The sequence below is a fragment of the Scomber scombrus genome, chromosome 7 (assembly GCF_963691925.1).
Source record: "Scomber scombrus chromosome 7, fScoSco1.1, whole genome shotgun sequence".
NCBI classification, from domain to species: Eukaryota; Metazoa; Chordata; class Actinopteri; order Scombriformes; family Scombridae; genus Scomber; species Scomber scombrus.
The window spans coordinates 16,303,599-16,320,903 of NC_084976.1; the positions used below are offsets into that span (position 1 = coordinate 16,303,599).

Here is a 17,305-nt window from a genome sequence, read left to right on the forward strand (position 1 = left end):
AGATAAAATTCTACAGTCATTCTATTAAGACAATAAGTTATTTGTGTCCTCACTTCATCCCATTTTAAAAGCTATTTGTTGGGGCACAAATCAATACAATTGCTTTTGTTGTTCAGCAATACTAATATCTATTATAACAATGAATCACTTACAGTATATACATAAACAATGGAAACATTAAGCTCTAATAAAATAATGCCAGTGTAAACAAGCTTCAGTATCACGCAACGCCCAAATATTGCACATACATTCATAAATATACACATCAACTTTGTGCCTTTGTGTTTATGCACGTGGCTGCATCTGTACGTGTGTGTGATATATCAGTATACAGCCCACTTTTAAGCAAACTGGGATGAATTAAGATGATGACAAATTGAATCAGAGGATGAAACGACAGACATCTAATAAACACACCCATATGTACAGTACCTGCACACATGCACACACGCACAGTACCTGCACACATGCACACACGCACACACACACACACACACACACACACACACACACACACACACACACACACACACACACACACACAAGCAATTGTGCATTGGTCTCTCTGTGCGTCAGTTACACAGATGTACAAAAAATGTTCAGTTACAGAAACATGTGAAGCATTGTTTCCACAACAATGTCCATACTGTCTTCAGTTCTGGTGCTTCACCCCAATGGATAAACAATGGACATGTGTGTGTATTATTGAGCCTGTTAAGTGTGTTTTGGTCCCACTCTGTTGTGTTTAAACCTTGTTCTTTGGTCCCAGTCTACATGGTGCTGTGGTCTTCAGTCTGTCCTTTCAGTCTGGTTTGTTAACACAGAGGCAGAAGACCTCCAGCCAAGGAATGTCGGGTTCAACATCTACAGATTTCAGATCTGATTTTAAGCTACTCAGAAGGTGCACATCCCTCCAAACCCAGAGTCCTCAAATCAGGAGCTGTTAAATATTGTCTTAGGCATCTCCTGTTTTATCAGATGTCAGCTGCTCCTGGTCGGAGATGTCATCATCAGCTGGTGGCCGCGCCCGGTCAAAGAAGCCGCACTAGAGAATAACGTTTACTCATTAGCGTAGTATTGGATAATTCAACTACCACAAGGAATTCTGAGGATGGTGAATGACATGTGAATGTGTATATGTGTGCATGTGTGTACCTTCCACATGGCTAGTGTTAGCATGGCCAACACCAGCAGTCCCAGCAGTATGGCCAGGATGATGACCCAAAGTGGAACGGCAAACGACACATCTGGAGTCCCCCATAACACCAGTGTCCCCATCTGCAGAACACAACGAGATACAGTCTGTAAGTACTGATGCATATCTCTTTCTCTCACATACTCAGACACGCACATGCTGCTAACACACTACCATCACTGCCTCAATCTTACCGAGGTGGTGTGCTGCGGCAGGGTGGGGGGTTGGATGCGGTAAGGCATGGATGTCACCATGAAGGACAAAGTAGAGTTGAGAATGTAGGGGTCATTACGCCGCTGTAAGATGAATATATTAATATTTAAAAGTTGCCATTTAACCAATCACATTCTTGACATGATCACAAGTTGCATAATGACAAAGCCAGAATGATAAACCTTAAAAAAGAGATGGCAAAAGAAGACACTGACCTGCAGGAAAGTATGTGCCCAGAGTCTCGAGCGGATTTTGACTACCGCACTCTGCCCACGATCCAACCTCCCAACAACACACATGATCCTCAGACAGGAGATATTAGTGCAATTCTGCAGAGAAACAAGGTGAGAGAGAAGAGAGAAAGGCATTTTACACCTGTGAATCACCAATTAACATGTGGTTCTTCTCTGGAGAGAACGAACAGGACCAGTCAAACGTTTGGACATACTTTCCAGTTGACTTAAATGTAGATGTATAATATGTGTGTCTCACCAAGGTTTTACCGCTATAACTTTGTGCGGCATTGACGGCTCGTTTACGGCGGTGAAAAGGAGTGCTGGTGTTTCTCAAGAAGCCCAATAATTCAGGTGTATCCTGGAGGGAGGATATCTGATGGATATAAGGACAAGGAGTTTTAAAATATAATATATTTTAAATATCTTGTTTTCTGTATTTGAGGAAATCAGTTGGAAACAATGAATCTGAGCTGAAAAGATAATCCAATCAAGAATGAAAACACTAAGAATAGACGTTAACATAAACACAGATACACATACATTTTTGCATTTCAGCCTGTTACAAACTGTAGATTCGACTTGTTGGAATAAAATCAAAGCTTTTGCAAATGTGAGAATATGAAGCAGAAAACAAGTTGCTTTAATGTCCATGTTTTTTTATTTTTTGTTTCACTGTAAAGCATGTGTTTGGGCCTTTTGAAGACAGTTATTAGTCAGAACATACTGATTATCACAAAGTGGTGGTCTGGTTACAACCTATATTGCACATAGGCTCTGATCCAGCGCAGATAGCCATGAAAAGGAGATGGTGAATCTGAAGACATGGTGGTTGTGGAGTATGACTTTAACAAGAGACGTAATAAAGCAACACACCATCTCCAGCTGTGGAACTAAATGTCAATTTTAGGGCCAATTTCCCAAACAGGGATGAAGTCTAGTCCAAGACTAGACTTGTTTCTCAATGTATATTTTCACAGAATCTTGTCTTTAGTCTAGGACTAGTCTTAATCTCTGTCTGAGAAACAGACATTTTAAATGTAACTAAATGTCATCTTTATCACCTTTATGACCTTACAGGGCACCTAGGTGGAATAGAGGCAAAAAAATGGTTTTGTTTATAAGGAGTGTTCACAATACAACAGGAAATGTTGGCGTTTGGGAAACTTGTGAGGGATCATGTCTTACTTATCATTCAGGTGGGCTCCAAGTTACTGTTGATCTTGATCTGAATTAAAGATGAATTATTTAGCCTATAAAGTGTCAAAAAAATAATGCTTACTTGGTCTGAACAACAGCAGAGTACCCAAAAGTATTTAAAATATATTTAGACTCACATCTGCAAAACCATAAATGGCTAATAAATTAAATTCTCAAAAGACAAATTAATATGAAAATAGTCAATCAATAGAATTTTTAAAAATCAGTTACTTGATTAATCGGATGGAGGAAATGTGGAGAATATAGCATTAAGTTTCATACATGTATACGATTGAAATAACACTCCTCACTCTCAAGTGAAAAATGATTCTGCTGACTCAGCATGTATTGATCATGGCAGTTTTGACACTGTCGATGGGCAATCATGAAGATTAACAGGGACACTGATGGACATGTTGTACTAAGCAAATTATTAAGAAAATGGGGAAAAGAAAGAAAAATTTAGCTTTTGTGCTTCATATGCTTGACTAGTTTTGTCATCATAGATGATTACAGCTTGCAGCGTTTCACATTCAGACATAATTGAGCACTTTTTGAAATAACTGCATGTTTTCTTTTTGAATTACTCTACAGATGATATCATAGATATTGGAAATGACTCCAGCTCCAATTTCTGCTAATAAGTGTAATTCTTGATCCTCCTTGTTTTGATCCAAATGGCAAAGAACGTGGAGAACAATGGGTAGAAATATGTTTTAAATACGTGGGTATAAATGATGGAGCTATGGGCTAATTTAATAATTAAAATTTACAGTCACAGTAGGTTTGATAGTATGCAGGTTTTGTGAGCAAGTGAAGTAAATGAGTGGTTAAAAATGCTATTTATGGGTCAATGACGTATAAGGATTTAGAACAACTCAATTGTAGAATAATAAAAACAAGCATATCTAATGCAGTAGTTCAAACATTCAGAATGTTGTGTAACTGAAGATCCAAGTTATACATTTGAAATTAAGTGATTTTAGTGGGGGTTTTTCAAGATTAATTGGCACTGGCCTTAAAAAGAGTCATGTGGTGCGACCATGATTCATCTTGAAATAAATCAATTTACTTAACACGCTTCACATCTTTTTTAACAAGTTTTCAGTAATATAAAGTGTTTGGAAACAAAGTATTTGAATTTTTTTTTTAATTTTTGTAAATGATGATCTTTTATTTAGAAAAGATATTTCAAGATGAATCATGGTCGCACCAAATGACTTTTTTTTCAGGCCAGTGCCAATTAATCTTGAAAAACCCCCACTAAAATCACTTTCAAATTGTAATATGAATTGTCAGGTACACAACATTCTGAATGTTTGAACTACTGCATTAGATATGCTTGTTTTTTTATTCTAAAATTGAGTTGTAAAAATCCTTATACGTCATTGACCCTTATACAAACTACAAGTTGACATAATCATTTTAGCTGAAGGCAAAATGTTAATTACATACTGGGGTTTTAAAATGTGTTTTTGAATATGTGTCTGCACGCATAAACTTGTATATGTTCATATATTTTAGTGATACCTGAAGGCCAAGCGGGTTGAGGCTGGTGTTCGTCCTGCAGCTAATTGGTCCGTCAGTTTGGATCTCCATAGCATACAGCAGGTTCTCGTCACGGAAATGGGAAGGCCAGCCAACCTGGAGCTCAGCTTCCCCTATACTGCTGGGACCAGAGTTATGGAGCTGGAGACAGAGAGAGGGAAAGAAAGAGGGAAAAAAACAGCAAGTTGTCAGTTTTGTGCTCTCCTCTCGTCTTATTAGGAGGTCTCAGGTGACTGAGGCTATAATTAGGTTATCATAACTGTGGGATGATGACACAGGCCACCTGTGTTTTACTGAGATAATGCTAACGCAGCCTTCAGTCACTGGGGACTGAAACAAGAGACAAGTAAAACCCACAACATCACCTGGCTCATCATTCTGCATTAAAATGAGGATAAATGAATTATGAGCCTAAATGAACCATCAATTTAATAAATCCTCTTTTTAAAACCGGAATCTGTGTTCTCTCTCTCACACACACACACACGCACACACACACACACACACACACACACACACACACACACACACACACACACACACACACACACACACACACACACACACACACACACACACACACACACACACATGGTCATTAACACTGAAGCAAGTCATCCAAACAGGACATGATCCTGGTGCTGCAGGGCAGGAATTCTGCAAGAGCAAAAACTCTGTCCTCTCTAACTAGAAGCAGCTGCCAACTGGGAAATGTACCCTAAATGAAAATCATTATCAGCTGCAGGACAGGCCAGACACTGCTGCACTCCGGTTGTATGAAGCAGCCGTCCCTTAAAAACAAAAAGCAATCACATGTACAGCACACACACACACACACACACACACACACACACACACACACACACACACACACACACACACACACACACACACACTCGTACCCCTATTGTAAACTGCCGCCAGTCTGTCTGCCATCCTCCCTCCTTCTGTCTATTTGTCTGTACCTCTGTTTGACCTTGTTTTCCCTCTCAACAATTATCACTCATTACTCTATGTCCAGTCTTAAGAATAACCCTCCCTTCCTCCTCGCTCCCTGCCTTCCTCCATATTCCTTTCTCTGTTTTCCCTCCTTCTTTCTCTTTCCCACCTTCACAGAAGTAATTAGCTCCTGAGCTAGAAACCTTTGATCAGCCAGACCTCAATTCTTTATAGAGCTACTGGTTTTACTGTGTGTGTGCGTGTGTGTGTGTGTGTGTGTGTGTGTGTGCTTGTGTGTGTGTGCGTGTGTGTGTATGTGTGTGTTACTGTTTAATTCACCTATAGAGCCCCTTCTTGCTGTACCCTAATTTACAACTTTCCACACTCTTTTTATGTGAACCGGCTCCACATACAGTAGACAGGTTTTCTGACCAACGACAACAAAAACAAAACCATAGAGCCCAAAACTTCCACATCTCCGAAAAATACCTTTTTCCTTCCTCATCACAGCAGACGAGGCTCATCGGCTTTGTTTTGAAGCAAGGGAGTGCATTTACCTCATAGATGTGTGTTACTTGTGGTCCCACGTCGTCCTCTTTCACAGGCTTCTCTTTTGGTTCCCAGCGTGGAAATGGCAGCACCACCTGAGAGGGATGAGACACCCTGTAGGGAGGAGAAATAGCTCAGTCACCTTTACTTAAGATTCATACAGTATACATGTGAAAGTGAAGGTCTCAATTTTTGTCAAAAGTCGTATGCATGACTCCACCATGGCTCAGATTGCTGAAGCCTCAAACTAGCCCTAGTCGAACTGTGGAGCAATTTCTTTACATGTATGTATGTATGTACACTAGAATGGCCAGTAAGGAGACAATGAATAATTACAGTGGCCAAAAACTCTTTTACAATACTGTACATATCTATCTTTTTACATAATGATAAGATTGCACACCATGCCTGCAAGAGTAAAGTTGTCTTTACTTGTTCCTTTTTAAAGAGAAATTGCACATAAAAACATTTTTTGTGCTGTCAACACATTCATATACACTGCATATTGACAATCAATATAATATGTAATTTTTTTACCATTAATACTCTAGTCAACTGCCCCTGACATGGAAATGTAATTACTGCAAAGTTGACTCTGCCCAATTTGATACTGTCATAATGAAGATTTTGAGGTAGTCTGACCTAAGTGGGTAAACATGTTTGCCAATTAAGGTGGAAAGTACATTACCCATAACAGTTAGCATGTAGCAACAAGCTAACTGAATGTGCTACTGAACTGAAACATGCCCCCTGACTACTCCAACTCACCCAGACCACTCTGGTGTGATTTTTTTAATATGGGTGTAAGAGACAATCACAGCCTCATGATTATGTTCCAGCGACTTCATGTAATTACTATGTATTATGTCAACAGTGATTTAGATTTTAAAATGTAAAATATAAAATGCCAACATTGACACAGCTGAAGCAGGACACAGTCACAACACAAATACACTTGTATGTCTTCGTCTCTCTCGTCACAGGTCCTCCTGTGTTTGTGTGCACAGCTGACCACACCCAAACAATGCCATGCTTTGAAGTGCATGGGTGTTTGTGTGTGTGTCAGCAGGCATTTGGGCATCTATGAACATGTTAGAGACTCATAAGTGTCCCATGTGCACATGATTAGGTCAAATTTATTTCTAAAAATGTGTTTTCATGCTGTTTTCCATCTGTATATAAACAGAATCCACACATTTAAACAGTTCAAAAGGAGCAGTAATATCCTGCAAACACCAAAAAATTCAGACTGAAACCAGATCAGTGGTAGAATCTCTGGGTACCAAACACAACAACAAAGAATTTCTGTTACTGTTTCTCGGACGGCACACTCTCGCATGCAAGCATGCTAGACTTACCCACGTAAATCAAGTTGAGCTTTGGCAACAATGGACAGATTCAAACTGACTAGGTTGCTGTCAGAGTTATCTTTGTTGGAGCTGTGGAGAGAATAACAGTGAGTTTCAAGGCATAAAAAAATACAAACGACACTGACTATGAATTTAACTGAATTGAACATAATGTCTGGTTAGTGGCATGAGGGAGGACACCCATGCTGAAAGCTGAGTGACAGCAAAGGCTCAGGAAAGTGCATAATGAAGCTGTATTTTTATGTTCAGCTATCCCCAGCCCATATTTAACAGTCTGTATCTGTGTCTTGTGATGTGATACATCAAAATCACTACAACACAGCAAACAGTGGACATGTTGTGTAGAGCTTGACTCCTCTCTCTAGTTCCTTTGGGCCATCTGTTTTGCTCCGTCTCTGCGGTTAGTTCCATCAAACCACAGACAGTGACAGGATCAGGACAGACACAGAACTTATTTACATGGCTCAGACGAAATACAAACAGATCTTTGTGTGTGTGCGTGTGTGTGTTCATGTGTGTTTGTGTGTGTCTGTGTATGTGTGTGTGAGTGTGAGTGTGTGAATGTGGGTGGGTGTGTCACCTGTGGATCTGTAGCTCAAAGCTTATCTTTGGTCCAGCGTCATCCAGCCTTTGGACAGAGAACCGCAAACCAACAGACAGCTGGGAGAGAAAATGCAAAACAAGAGAACATATAAAAAAAATGTGACAGGAAAAAGAGGAGGACAGTTAAAGAGAGATGACAGAGAGAGAGAGAGAGAGAGAGGGAGAGAGAGGGGAAGAAGATGGGTCTGCACATCAAAGGTCACAATATGTGTTTTCAGTAATAGACAGAAAACCGCCTAACGAGATCTTCTTCTGTTATTATATGGGCAGAAGTTCAGGTTTGTGTGTGTGTGTGTGTGTTGACAACAGTAGAAATCTGAAATCTAAAATCCGAGAAAATCCAGACTATACAAGCAAACACACACTTAAAGGCTACATTTAAGTTCCTTGTCTCTCCCCAGTTTAAATCCCCTGTCCTCCAGGCTAACTCATAACACATGGAAGATTTAGTTCATCATCGACTGTACGACAACAGCGTGTGTGTACAAGCATACCAGCTCTACTGAACAACAGATCAAACACATGGTCCAGGGAGGGAAATGACAGCATGCAGACTCGCAGTAACACTTCAAGGGGCAGGAGGAGGGGGGAGGACTACAAAGTCAGGCAGTCTTTATAGGACACATTAGCGAGACTGAAGGAGAAGAGCCAGGCAGGAAAAAACCAAAGAGACAGAGACCAAGTGAGTGTAAGTTGGTCACAGAGAGGCAGCACTATCAGCTATTAGCAGGAGGTTCCATCAAAAGTGAGAAAAGGCAAAGAGGCCGACTAAGTTTTCTTAAAATCATTAAATCTGTTTTGCAAGCATCCAAACTCACCCTGAGGCTTGAAAGTGGCTGTTAAAAGTTTGCATTTTTGTCTTTTAGAGAGGCCAGCAACTGGGGTCAGCTACAATTCATGTTGGCTACAATGGATTGCACATTTTCACAGTGGAGGAAAATAATCAAAACATCCACAAAAAGTTTCTCAAAGCAGTCTTGCGACTTAGTCAAATTCTTTGTTGTCCATCTGCAGTCAGTATATTATATTCCAAACAATATTTTCTTGCCACAACATCACTAAATACATTTCTGTGTTGTGCTAATTTCCCCTATTAAGCTCTAAAGGATGAGTCAACAGCTCATTTATTGAAATCAACATTTTCAGGATACTTGTTGGACCTTCTTTGAGTTTAAAGTAGAGCTGCTACAATTAGTCCATTAATAGATAATTTGATAATCAAATAATTGTTTTCATTTTTTTTTAGTAACAACCTCTCAAATGGGGAATTTGAAATGTTTATAAGTTAAACAGGAAAGTGAACTATATATCTTTGGATTTTGGACTGATCAGACAAAAACATTGAAGACATTGGGCTCTATGACATTATAACTATAAAAATCTTTTTTTTGGCATTTTTAAGATAAAAAAATTAATTGATTAATCAAGAAAGTAATCTCCAGACTAACTAATAATGAAAATAATTATTAGTTGCAGCCCTAGCTAAAAAGGGTCAAAATGTGTTGACTAGATGAAGACACGACTGGGATCTAAACATTGATTATTTAAATAAATGTGTGGTTTCAAGCTGGCATCAAATCACAAATACTACTTAAACTTGGTTTGTGCTTGAATTTTGCTTTAAGCTTTCAAAGCTCACTGAACTGAAATGAAGACAAAGAAAGAAAGAGAAACCAGAGAGACACAGGCCAGCAGATGGGCACAAAAACTGAAGCCAAAGCCAGCAGGAAGCATGAGGCCAAAGGCATGTACCTCCTACTCTGATCACCCTGCACAGTGACGCACCACAGCTGTGTCATGAGGCACAAGAAATGAACTCTAGTGATGAGAACTATTTAGTTGCACAATATAACCAGAGTCTGTATGGGGTATATGGAGGTATGTTCTGCATAAGCTCACAGATTCCTGAACCGCCAATGGGGCATGGGGAGAGTTAAATATGGGAAACATCTGGACAGCTGGGGAGCGCGCGCACACACACACACACAAACACACGCACACACATGCCTTTTGTCCCTTTCACATGCCTTGTTATACTCTCCTGAAACATGACCACATAATTGATTTATCAGAATGCCGCGTGTCACCTCCAGAGCTCAAATGCACCTCTGTACCGGCCTTGACACCTTTTGTAAAATCCTACATTCACAGTTACACCAACACTCGCACACTGAAGCACAAGTGACATGTTATGTGGTGCACATACACCAACATGGTTGGATTCCATGTCGGAAAGGACCACTCTTTACTCTGCAAAGCCTTAGCTTCCTGCATGTGTCAGCCATGAACTAAATGGATTATTATTATTATACACTGACGTACACTTAGGCACACACACACATTGATTGTGACATATAGTCAAGGGAGTCAGAGTGTGGAATGAGGGTCAAGGTGATGATCAGTAATCATTGGAAACCATCAATCAGCATGAATTAAACCTGATGAGTAACACTCGCAGCTTCTTAGCATGGATGTTTAAAATGATGTTTCAAAAGAAAAGTGTACATGTGTGCTTTTATGTGTGATATCTCACCTCAGTCCCAGCCACCATTGGATTCCCCAGGTCACACACCACCATGCGGGACTCGTTGACCATCTTGTACTCGCAGTTTAACTGAGACAGCGACTAGAGGAAGAGAGGATATGAGATGATGCAAAACGAGAAAGAAAAGAGAGGAAAAAACAAGAAAAGTGAATGAGATGATATGACAAGGTGAATGAAAGTGACAAATAGGGAGCAGCAAGAGTCAAGAGGAAAAGAAGAGCAAGGGAGGAAAGTATAACACCATCAAAGGGGGAAGGGAGCCAGGGAGTGAAAAAGAGAAGGAGGGCAGCAGAGGAAGAGTGATGAATGCTCTGACAGTAACAACCTCATCAATCAAACTGCTCCATTACACACTCATTAGCGCACACGAGTGCAAACACACACACACAGACGCACACAGACACACAGACGTAAACACACACACACACACACACACAGCATTTGACCCTATCCATTTCCGTGGTCACTAATGCAGCTTGTAAATCATAATAGGGTTTTTTGGGCTGTTGCCAGTAAAGCATACCCTGCTGATAGCCTTGCCTTAATCACTCCAAACAAACACACACCACAGAGACACAACAGGATGTGATGTCATACTGTAACTGCAACCTCAAATAGCTCACTTCCTCGTCTCATATGGTCACTTGGCACTTGCTTCAATCATGATAAGACAACTGCTACTCCTATATCAGTATCCACCCTACTGACTCTTAACATCAAACCACGGTAATTGATTTCAGGCAAATCTGTATGCTATGTGTGTATGTGTGTCTGCCTACCTCAACTTTACGCTCCAATCCAATGTAGTCTGCCTCGGGTGGTATCAGTGTGTGGAGCTCTGTCTCGTAGGCTCCCTCGCCTCGGTTCACCGCACTGATGGTCAACATTAGCAGATTGTCATCTCCAATCACTAGCTCTGAGCGATCCCTGTGAGATTGTGTTTTAATTACAGAGAGAACAGTGGAGAGAGAAAAGACATCCTTTCAGTCATGTAGTGAACAAAGAAACATGAAGCACTTTTCTTCTTTCGCATCCCCTCCTGTGTTTTTTGTAAAATTACATTTTAAATTTTTGGGATTCAACTTTTGGTTTAAATGCAATGTGGTCAACTGCATGGAATGCAATACCCGGGATCCCAATGTGTATGTGTGTGTGTGTGTGTGTGTATGTGTGTGTGTGCATGTGCGTGCGTATGTGTGTATGTGAGACAACGTGTGTGTCAGTCAGTAGAGGGTGACAGGATGTTTGTATAACGCTGCCATGGAGATATGGTACAGCTGGAAACACTATAGACTAGAGAACAGGCTCAATCACATATCCACATAGACCAGCACCACATGTTAAATGGAACTATAATGTGAGCAACTTAAGTGTAAACTTTGCTCATTGTGTGAGGAATAACAGACATAGTTCCTTTAGTTTAGATTTGTGCATGTGCGTGTGTATCTGTGTTTGTCTTCTCTGAAGTGTCGAGTGTTTACGGGCTGAGGTCAGAGGGCGTCGCTGTGTCAGTCTTACATGCTGGCAGAGAGCTGGAGGTCGGGGATACAAATATTGTCGTCACCACAGTCCAAGAGAATGTAGGCCTGAGAGGAAGATGGGCACAGAGGGGGACATTGTCAAGAGGAAATGTTTAAGGTACACTGGACATCATCATCATTACTATCATCATCATCGAACCAAAAATATAAAAAACTGAGACAAACCAGAATGCAGGTCCTGTATACATATGTACATACACACACTAAAGGTCTGCTATAAAGGTTTTGGGCAGCAGAGTGAGGTCAGGTGTGTGTAGGTTGGTAGTGTGCTGTTTTGATGCACCCAGCTTTGGGCTGGAAATGGGTTTGGTTATTTAAAAAAAAAAGATTATTATCTATTTACCCAATTCTCAGTCTGTGTGTGTTAAAAACTGCTTTTTCAGTGAGGTAACATAAGGTAAGATCCATGATTGTGTATAACACAATTCAGCATTAAAATGAAGGATGAAGAAAGGGCTTCTTACACATCAATTCTTACAAATCACAAACCTTTTGATACTTTAACACTTTCTGCAAGTGGAAGAGTGAGCAAAGTGTTTTGTTTATTTTTCATTGGGCTTGTTTGTTAGACAAATAATAACCAAGAAGTTTTAATCTGGTCTAGAGCTGTTTTTGGTGTACAGCAAATCCTTTCTTTTTTTTTCTTCTTTTGCATTGCCTATGTCTGTCTAGCCAAGTAACCAAGTTCTTCATCTTATAACTGATCTGAGAAAGAAGGTCTAAGTTGACAATCCATGTTCACTGTACTGGGAAAAGGCAAAGTTGAGGTTAATACAGAATGACAGGTTAAAGATTAGAAGATTACTTTTTAATTTGTGAGAAAGACTTTCTGTGTCCAAGGAGAGTGCATCTTTTTTTAATTGAAGAAAGAGTAACTTGGCTTGTGTCTGCATCTACAGTGTATATACCCACATGCTCTTGAAGGAAGGTGCTGCTGTAGTGGTTGAGGACAGGTGGGAGGTTTTGGCCATGAGGAGGAAGGGAGGCCAAGCTGTAGTTCAGAGCCAGTGAGATGGGAGTTAATTTGTCCCTGAACTCATCATCCTCCTGGGAAGAAAAAAAAAAAGAATCGTGTTATTCAGCTTTGTCTGATACACAACAGTGTATGCAAAGCTCATTAATCTGTGTTTACGTGTGTGTACTGTGTGATTTTCTCACTCTCAGGTAAATGGTATAGCTCAGGCATGAACGTGGACGATTGTGACCCAGCCTGAGGAGCCCTGTGTGATGAGGCTGCTGAGTATCCAGGAAGAGAACTCTCTTGACTCCGCCCCTGGTGCCTTTCAACCAATCCAGTTGAAGCTCTGCTTTCAGGTCTGAGGAGAAGGATGCAGGAAAAGATGAGTGTAATCCACATGGTCCAATTCCTGTGAATATCTGATTGTGTGTATGTGACTTTTTATTATAGTAAGGAGCCATCTGTGGGTGTTTTACTCTACAGAGTGTGATCAGACAGTGGAAACAATGTACTTTACACCTCCACTGTCTGCCGTTTCTCAGCAGAAATCTTTAATGAGATGTTCGAAAGAGCTGACTCTGACTACTGACCCACCCATTGTGCTTTTCCCCTTTTGTTTCTCTCTCCCACCACTTTGTCTGCAGCTGCTTACCCACAGAGCTGGGGATCCCCACACCGCTCACTGCCGCACACACATCCACCTTGAGACTGGAGGAAGAGAATATGCGGAGGACATAGAGTTAGACAAGAGAAAGGGAGGTTTTTGATAACTGTTAGTGTGTTCTACAAGATCAGCACATTATTAAGACATCCCAGCTATCTATCAGCTCACATCCATACTGACAAAGTGAAGAAAATACATGGCTGCCAATGTCTGGGGTCCAATTCTCACTGCAGCCTTGTGTCCTAAAAGATTAGTCAACTCATAATAGCATAAGGCTCCTTTCATTTAAGTGGCTGCTGACAAATAATAAGGACACTTGTAGGAGTGTTGCAACTAACCACCACAATAAAACAGCTTGGTAAACCTCTGAAATATTCTGGTGGATTCCAAATAAAAATAGGAAAAACTACAACATTAAAACACAATTTATATGTTGTTCTACTTGTGTATTTATGTGATTTAGGATTTGTGCAATTTACTTTTATATGTGTTTTTAATTAGCAATATGTTATAATTTGTGATAATGTTACTCTTTATTTCATATATATTTATATACTAGAATTGTTTCTATTCTTTATAATTCACTTTTTAGTATTTGTGATTGTATATCATTTTGGTATTTATAGTTGTTATTTCCATAAATACCAAAATTATCTATCTATAAAATATATATATGGGGAAACCTTTTACAATGCTTGCATATTGCATACTGTGTATGATAATTCATACTTAGAAAGTAGAACTGAAGTGACACTCATTACAAGATGATTAGTTAAAACATTTCAAAATGCACCTGCATTATTTTTCATTTTGTAACTTTCAAATAAAAGACCAGCCATATATTTCCTCAGTGAAGTTTTATTAAAAATAGTGTTAAAATCTTGTCTCGTCTCGATCTCGTGAACCCAATATCATGTCTCGTCTCGTGAGCTGAGTGTATCATCATACCCTTACTAATTAGTGTAATAACTCTTGCAAGCTGCAAATATTAATGTAAGTGGTTTATAAATCCTATTGTGGACATGAAGGTCTTAAAATATGATTATGTAAGTTGCCTGAATTGGTATTCTTTATTTCTTGACTTTTTGTAACATAAATGTAAAACTTGTGGTTCATAGTAATTTGTAAGCACATGCAGGCTGTGAATATTTAAATATATAATCAGTGTAAGCACCAAAAATCAGTTGTCTGTCATGGCAGTGACTTCTTAAAAAACAACAACATGACAGTACAATAAGACTCAGCTTCAACCCCAGTGTCCCTGTATATGCATGACAAAATCATAATACAATAACTATACGACTAGCAAACTAGCCATCTAAATAACTATCTAACTAATTTGATCCCCTCCGCTGCAAATAGGAATTTATTCCTTCCTGTACTCTGGGGGGCAGAGGGGAAATTCTGCTGGGGGCCCTTTGAACCCCTCTATTAGACACAGACATGGGAGACTGGGAAATAATTCTGCATTTCCTCTATTTATGTGTTTATGAACGTATGTGTGTGCGTGTGTCTTATCACCTCTTTAATCAAGAACAGGAAAACTGACTCCCACACAGGGAGCTCAGCACTGTTAATAGCCTATCCACTAATCCTAGGAAGCTTACAGACGCAACGCTCCTGATTCTCCAGTTAAGGCTGAGCAATATGAGGCATGAAGTAAATGACTTCATGTGATCATTGTTTGTTTGGTTTCAGTTGACAAACCCTAACAACCAAAATGCAGATGTTCTGGATGTTTGTGTGTTTGTTAATAATTAGGATCCCCATTAGATGACACAGTAATGATGAGCTAGTTTTCCTGTGTTAAATGTGTGTGATGCAGATGTGAGTTTATATGTGTGTGTGTGTTTGACAAAGTACCAGTTTCTATTTTGAAAATCACTCCCCTAAGTCATTCTGACCTTTCCAGGTGGTTTCATGTGTGTTTAATGTGTTGCATGTAAGCATGTGTGTTTCGTTTTTTTTGGGTGGGTGTACTCAAGTGTGGCTCTAATAAGCACTGTGTGTCAAACTTAAGTGTAGGCAGCACGGAAATGACCCCCATTTTACTGACAACAGCGCTGGTGCTTGGTTAGTCATTACTGTGTGTAATTTTCCCCAAAATGCATCTGTGCTCCACCACCCTGCACACTGCCCACTCACACTCCCTGGAAACATGCACACATATATCCCTACCTTCATAACCCTGGATCCACTTCACAAGAAAAAACGTTTAATTTAAAACTGGTCATTAAGTAGCTGTCCCTCCTTTTCCTCCACTCCTTCATCCTCCTATCTAGCCCAAGATTGTGCCTTGTATTATTATTATTACATTTGAATCACAGGGATAAACTTCTGATTTTCCTAAAAAATTGTTTGGATCTTTGTAAACCAAGAGGGTCGTTTAAGCAGGCAATAACTGTTAACATATACAGCAGGTAAATAGCAATGTTAGCATTCATTTGAAGTCATGTTTCTGGCCACCTGATGAATTCAAGTCCAATTGGCTTTTTTTTGTAAGCCTTTTGTGACAAACAATTATTTTGAGTGGTGAGACTAAAGCAGAACACAAAGTTGTGGACCAGGAATAATGAGCTGTGAGATGCTATGTAGCTGAGAGGAAATGCAGAGTTTGGTGAAGCAGTCATGTGACCCATTGTTAATATTAATACTGATATAAAATATTGATGACAGCCAAATAACAACAGTAACTGCAACAACATCCGCTGCTTTCTCACTCAAAAAGATTTTCAACCCATTTCTCAAGTCGTGTCTATATTTTTTTAAATCATTAGGTTGCTCCTTTTGTAAAACACAAGCAAAATATTGGAAAACTTTTGGCTCATTTTGTACAAATTGATCTAAGAGTTATGTCATTTCTGAGCTACCATCTTTGTTTGGATCAGGAAATATAGTTACACAATGGAAGTTGGTTATAAATATTTTTTATAGCACAACGGAGAGAATATTTTTCCCATCCAGATGGTTTAAAGTCTTTGAGCATTCTGGAAATTAATAAAAGTGTTGTTATACAACTACCTTTTTCAAAGATCGCAGAAAATCAGATGCTTACCCTTGTGACTCTAATGTTATTGTAATACATGAGAGGCTCAAGCTGGGGCTTCCATCCAGTCTCAAAACATCCCTTATTCTATGAGCTGCCGTTTGACTCTCTGCGTGTGTGTGTGTGTGTGTGTATGTGTATCCTATTGCCTATCAGATTCCATACCTCCGACCAAAATTTTATGGCGGTTTATTTGAATAAGCCCAGTTTTGTTTTGACAGAATTCCACAGTTTAGTGCTTTTTGTCAATCTGACTCAAACCCTATTCCCTTTTCAGCCGCTGCCAACACACACACACACACACAGACACCATGATGGCAACTAGCCGAACACACTTCTCTCGTCCAAATAATCCTACAGCGGTTCTAGCCCCAATAAGTTAGGACCAACAACAGACTGTGGCGAGGCAGCAGGAGCCTTTAGACTCGTTCCCCTCAACTAAACTCAACCCCAAACTGTTCAAAGCCAGCATGCTGCCCACAAAAGCAATAATATAATCAAAATAGAATTATGCTGTTTAAAATTAATTGCAGGGTCCCATAAATCTGTATTTCCAGGTTATATGAGTATGGCATGCTTTTTCAGTGTGCAGTTAAATTATTGTATTAGACACACAGACACACAGACCTTGGCCGATGGCAGACTTCTAGAACACAGGGGTGAAATATTTGTCACGTCTGTCAGAGTGTGTGTGATTTGTG

At 39.8% G+C, this 17,305-nt stretch overlaps 1 protein-coding gene across 1 annotated transcript in view; it reads right to left on the minus strand.

The window, feature by feature from the left end:
* Nucleotides 1-794: 794 nt before the first annotated feature.
* The window catches only part of itga8 (integrin, alpha 8), a 37,974-nt gene continuing 21,463 nt past the window's right edge, over nucleotides 795-17,305 (minus strand). Inside the window, exons 16-30 of the mRNA XM_062422397.1 lie at nucleotides 13,547-13,602; nucleotides 13,095-13,252; nucleotides 12,849-12,983; nucleotides 11,914-11,981; nucleotides 11,175-11,322; nucleotides 10,384-10,476; nucleotides 7,828-7,907; nucleotides 7,236-7,316; nucleotides 5,886-5,991; nucleotides 4,372-4,530; nucleotides 1,901-2,017; nucleotides 1,624-1,737; nucleotides 1,390-1,491; nucleotides 1,156-1,278; nucleotides 795-1,045 (exon numbers count right to left, since the gene is read on the minus strand). Of these exons, the coding sequence (XP_062278381.1) occupies nucleotides 956-1,045; nucleotides 1,156-1,278; nucleotides 1,390-1,491; nucleotides 1,624-1,737; nucleotides 1,901-2,017; nucleotides 4,372-4,530; nucleotides 5,886-5,991; nucleotides 7,236-7,316; nucleotides 7,828-7,907; nucleotides 10,384-10,476; nucleotides 11,175-11,322; nucleotides 11,914-11,981; nucleotides 12,849-12,983; nucleotides 13,095-13,252; nucleotides 13,547-13,602 (1,630 nt within the window). The 3' untranslated portion in view covers nucleotides 795-955. The remainder of the gene's footprint in view (nucleotides 1,046-1,155; nucleotides 1,279-1,389; nucleotides 1,492-1,623; nucleotides 1,738-1,900; nucleotides 2,018-4,371; nucleotides 4,531-5,885; nucleotides 5,992-7,235; nucleotides 7,317-7,827; nucleotides 7,908-10,383; nucleotides 10,477-11,174; nucleotides 11,323-11,913; nucleotides 11,982-12,848; nucleotides 12,984-13,094; nucleotides 13,253-13,546; nucleotides 13,603-17,305) is intronic.